The following is a 249-nucleotide window of genomic DNA, read 5'->3' as shown; positions in this document are numbered from 1 at the left end:
TGCAAAAGCTCAAAGAACCTGCAAGAATGTCATTGGTGCCAATTGATCTCATACTGTTGTAAGGAGCATTTGGAATTGCATCTAGAGCAACACAAAGAGTTTTGTCTGGCTGTAATAAGCTTGCGTGACAAACTATACTGTTCCCATGATATAACTCTTAAGGAATGGACTCAATTAAAGAAGGCTAATGTGAGAAGAGTTAAGTATAGATTGGGTCGCAATCTAGAGCCATATGAGGTGCAAATATTA

General features: G+C 38.2%; 2 protein-coding genes across 9 annotated transcripts in view; one reads left to right on the top strand and one right to left on the bottom strand.

Moving 5' to 3' along the window:
- LOC116846861 (four and a half LIM domains protein 2) overlaps positions 1-249 on the bottom strand; it is a 642,247-nt gene that overhangs the window by 218,850 nt on the left and 423,148 nt on the right. The gene's annotated exons all lie outside the window — the stretch shown is intronic.
- The window catches only part of LOC116846868, a 24,622-nt gene that overhangs the window by 7,112 nt on the left and 17,261 nt on the right, over positions 1-249 (top strand). Inside the window, exon 2 of one of the 4 annotated variants that reach the window (XM_032821251.1) lies at positions 36-237. The exons of the other annotated variants lie outside the window; for them this stretch is intronic. Within the exon in view, the coding sequence (XP_032677142.1) occupies positions 36-237 (202 nt within the window). The remainder of the gene's footprint in view (positions 1-35; positions 238-249) is intronic. 4 annotated transcript variants of the gene reach the window in all.

The sequence above is a fragment of the Odontomachus brunneus genome, unplaced genomic scaffold (assembly GCF_010583005.1).
Source record: "Odontomachus brunneus isolate Ranch 3 - 2012 unplaced genomic scaffold, Obru_v1 Obru_scaffold_071, whole genome shotgun sequence".
Lineage (NCBI taxonomy): Eukaryota > Metazoa > Arthropoda > Insecta > Hymenoptera > Formicidae > Odontomachus > Odontomachus brunneus.
The sequence above is the reverse complement of the archived record's forward strand: the minus strand, read 5'-3'. Positions and strand labels throughout refer to the sequence as shown.